Source organism: Eublepharis macularius, chromosome 5 (genome assembly GCF_028583425.1).
Source record: "Eublepharis macularius isolate TG4126 chromosome 5, MPM_Emac_v1.0, whole genome shotgun sequence".
Classification (NCBI taxonomy): domain Eukaryota; kingdom Metazoa; phylum Chordata; class Lepidosauria; order Squamata; family Eublepharidae; genus Eublepharis; species Eublepharis macularius.
In genome coordinates, this window is record NC_072794.1 from 174,387,653 (window position 1) to 174,391,650 (window position 3,998).

General features: G+C 64.0%; 1 protein-coding gene across 1 annotated transcript; it reads right to left on the reverse strand.

The window, feature by feature from the left end:
* Positions 1–2,013: 2,013 nt before the first annotated feature.
* On the reverse strand, positions 2,014–3,731 carry LOC129330461 (iroquois-class homeodomain protein IRX-3-like). The gene is made up of 2 exons (XM_054980496.1): positions 3,645–3,731; positions 2,014–2,835 (listed from the first exon to the last, which is right to left on the reverse strand). The coding sequence occupies exons 1-2, from the start codon at positions 3,729–3,731 to the stop codon at positions 2,014–2,016; spliced, it is 909 nt and encodes a 302-aa protein (XP_054836471.1).
* Between the last annotated feature and the right edge of the window lie 267 nt (positions 3,732–3,998).

Below are 3,998 nucleotides of genomic sequence, written 5' to 3' on the forward strand. Positions count from 1 at the left end.
AACCAGCCATTCCAAGGGTCACCAATCTCTCTCTGCCTGTTAATCATGCCGTTGAATCTTACCCAGTCCGATCTCTCCCAACGTGGTCTCCAGAAACTTCACAATGCAACCAAGTTTTGAGTAGGGGAGGTGGAAAGTGCCGTCAAGTCATAGCCGACTTATGGCGACTCCTGCTGGGGCTTTCAGGGCAAGAAACTAACAGAGGTGGTTTGCCGTCGCCTGCCTCTGCAACCCTGGTCTTCTCTGGAAATCTTCCATCCAATTAGTAACTACGGCTGACCCTGCTTAGCTTCTGAGATCTGGACAGACTTGCCTAGGCTACCCTGGTCAGGATAAATATCGAGAGTGGCTGATTTCAACAATGCCAGCCCAGGGTGGGGGCGGGGAAGCCCTGAGCTCTTTGCATAGGTACCCCACAGTGGTAGAGCTCAGCCCCAGAGTGGGTTTCAGTGCCAAGGCATGGCATATGGTAACAAGGAGCGAACGGTGTCTGAGTGAGCACCAAATACCTTTTATTTTCCACCAGGAAGCCACAACTACCCCACAAACACCAGTTAACAGGGGAAGGAATTGTCTACTAGCTTTATTTCCAGTCCTCTGGGTAGATCACTGCAATCCATAGGATGAGACCCAAATAGGACTAGGATTACAGCAATCTGGCATGCTAAACAATACAGAGAAGGATACTACATCGGTAGAAACAATGCCATGAGAACAGTAGAATACTGTCCGCACTGGTCCAGTTCTTAAAATCATCTCTTATAATATGGCCTTCATAGAAATGCCCTCCTGAACCGCCGTTTTACATGCTCTGTGGAATGACAGACGTGCAGGGACCTTCCTGACCTCCTCAGGCCTCGGCACAAGGAATGCCTTTGTCCCGCAGGTTCAAGGCCCGAATGCCACCCGATGCCCCTTTTCTAAGTCTCCATTCCTCAGCTGGGACACAGGGAGGTTCATGGCACATGTAACCCCTCTGGCGTGTGCGGGGGGGGGGCACCTGATGTGCAGAGGATCTGGCTTGGTGAGGCCGGGTGGCACGGATGGCACACAATCTGTGCTCTTCCTTAACGGAAGGAGGAGGAATTGGCAGGAGACGATCCCAAGGGGAAGGAGTCTACCAAGAGCGCAGCAGCTGGGCTCCGGCCACAGAGAAAGAGCCACCAGCAGCTGCCGCAGGCAAAACAGTTTGCAGATTGGGGGGTTGGGATTCCCACCTCGTGTTTGTCAGCAAAAATCCCAAATAACCCCCAGAGGACAGAACAAGAACATGAGAGCGGACATTTCCTCTCTTCCAGTGGCCTCCCCAAACACTGAGGGGTCGCCACCAGCACAGCCATCAGTGGCTGCCACGGATTCAGGCTCTTGGCTGCTCCTGGCATGAGTGGCAGGGAGCCTGCCCTGGGCTGCCCCTCCGGAGCCCATCCTAGGAGCCCAGCCTGGCTTGGGTGTCTCTGGCTTGGAGGGGCCTGCTGAGCTGAGGGGATGGGAGACAAGCAACTCCGTGGTCTGTGCCAAGATGGGGGGGGGGGTCTCTGTGGCGGAGGGCCTGAGGGGCACCATTTCCGCAGGGGGCCGCGTGCTCCAAGAGCGTCCCAGGTGTGTGTGGGGGGGGGGAGGGGGGTTCTCCTATCTAACAGCTACGCTGCAAGTGACGCCTGACCCAGGTTGGACACTTGTCAGCCTCCCTCAAGTTTTGATGGGAAATGGAGGCATCCTGGCCTTGCAGCTGTAGTGGAGAGGAGCTCAACAGCCCTTTCCAGTCTGGGGGCAGCTGAGGCCGAGGGTGGGGGGCTGCCAGACCCTCCTCTGGGGCTGCCACTGCCGGCCTGCCCGTCGCTTGGCAGAGCTGAAAGGGCGCGGGCTCCAGCCCGGAGAGGGCGGCCACGGAGGCGGCGGGGGCAGCCCCGGCTCCGGCTGCTCGGCGGCAGGCAGGCAGGCAAGGGCGCCCGGCGTGGCCGCTCCCTCCGGCCCGAGGAAGGCCTGCCAGGCTCCCGGGGCTCCTGCGGGCGCCTAGGGCGGGAGCGCCGTGCCGCCCTGCTCCCGGGCGCCGGCGGGCAGCTCAGCCGGGCGCCAGATCTCGGCCTCGCGGGCCGTCGGCGGGGCCTGGGGCGGGGCCTGGGGCTGGGCCCGGGCCTGGGGCGCGGCGGGGCCGGCGCGGGGCTCCTTCTTGAGGCGGCGTCGGGCGTTGGCGAACCAGGTGGAGACCTGGGCCGGGCTCATGCCGCTGGCCAGGCCCAGCAGCAGCTTCTCGCCCTTGCTCGGGTAGGGGTTCGTCCGGTGGCGGCCCAGCCAGGCCTTCAGCGCCGCCGCGCTCTCCCGCGGGGCCGCCGCCCTGGCCCGCCACGGGTCGTCCTCGGGGCCGCCGGGCCGGGCCAAGGGGCGCAGCGGCGGGCCGGGCGCCGAGACCTGCGGGGCACAAAGAGCGGCCGTCAGCGCGGGCCGGGCCGGGCGCCGCCTTTCCGCTCTCGCCTGCGCAAGGAAAAGGGCCGCCCCCCCCCCGAGGCTTCTGCCGGCTTCCAGGGCGCTCCCTCGCGGGATCCCGGCCCCAAGTTCGGGGCTGTGCCTGGCGCTTGCCCTGCCGCCCCCGCCCGGCCCCCCGCAGTTCCCAGCCGGAGCTCCGCTGGGGCCGCCCCCCCCCCCCACCTGTGCACCCGCAGCGCCTGGCTGCCCTTCGCTGGCTCCGTCCTGCCGCGGCCGCGCTGCCAGAAGAGGAGGACCCGAGCCCGCCGGGGCTTGTCGGATGCTTCGCTGAAGCTGGCAGCGGAGGCGGGCAGCCTCCTCCTCCGGGTCAAACAGGGCGGCAGATCTCCAGGGGCAGCCAGCGGAGCTGTGCTTTCAACCACCCCGGAAAAACAACCGAAAGGACAACTCTGGCCCGCGACGGACGCACTGCCGCTGGAGGCTGGTGGCAGTTGTTGCGCTCCCAGATGTTGCAAGCGACGCTCACGAGCCCAGGTTCTCCACTCAAAAGATAACCCGGCTGGGAATGACTGACCGAGCCATGCCCAGTGATGCGGGCACAGCGGGCTCGAAAAGGACCGCAAAGCCTCAGTCTGGATGCAGCTGCCCTCTGGGAGCCCCTGGCAATGAGCAGACCTCGGAGACGCGCTCTGTGGGCATTTCAGGGCGGCCAGCACGCCGCGCGTCTCCCAGCCCTGCTTCCACGCCAGGCCCCAGAATGCAGAGCTCATCGGGGCTCTGGCTGGGACCCCCCCCCCCCCCGAAAAGAACTCTCCCGGCCCTCACCTGCCACTGGGCTGACTTACCGGCTGGGCAAGGAGGCTGAGGTGGGGCGAGGGCAGCAGGCCACAGCAAGGGAGGGCAGGGTAGACGCAGCGGAAGTGGGGCAGGGGTGGGAATTGGTTCCCCCAAGCCCGCCAAAAATCCTCCAGGCCCCCCTGGCCGGTAGACAGCCCCCACCACGGAGGTCCTGAGGCCATGCTGCAGAGGTGGCTGACAGGGGGGTCCAGGGGAGCTTTATAGGGCCAGTCAGGGGCTGATTGACAGCTGCTTAGGGGGCATTAGCCGAGCACCGCTTCCTTTAAAGGGGCTGTGCCAGATTCCACAGCAGAGCTCCGCTTCTGCAGCAGTCCCCTGCCAAGAGGTCACCCCTCCAGCCCTGCGCATGCACATCCACCCACCGGGTGCTCTGCTCCCAGGCCCTCCTCCTGCCCCCGCACTTCTGGCAAAAGTTCTAACCCCGCAGAGCAAACTGTTTTCTTTGCCATGGCCGATCTGGCCTGTGGGGAGAGCATTGGGGAGGGGGTCTTCACAGGGGGGGGCTCAGAGGATCCCCTACCAGCATTGTCCCACTGGTGACCCGTCCTCCTGTGACTGCCCACGCTCGGTCAGAAGAATGGCTGGTGATGATCTCAGTGTCTAGGCTGGTCCATGAGGCAGAAGTTCCCAGGCCCAAACCGACTCAAAAGGATTTATGGGTGCAGAGAAGGGGGACAGGCAGTCTGGACAGAGATCTGGCCGAATGAGCAGCTCCC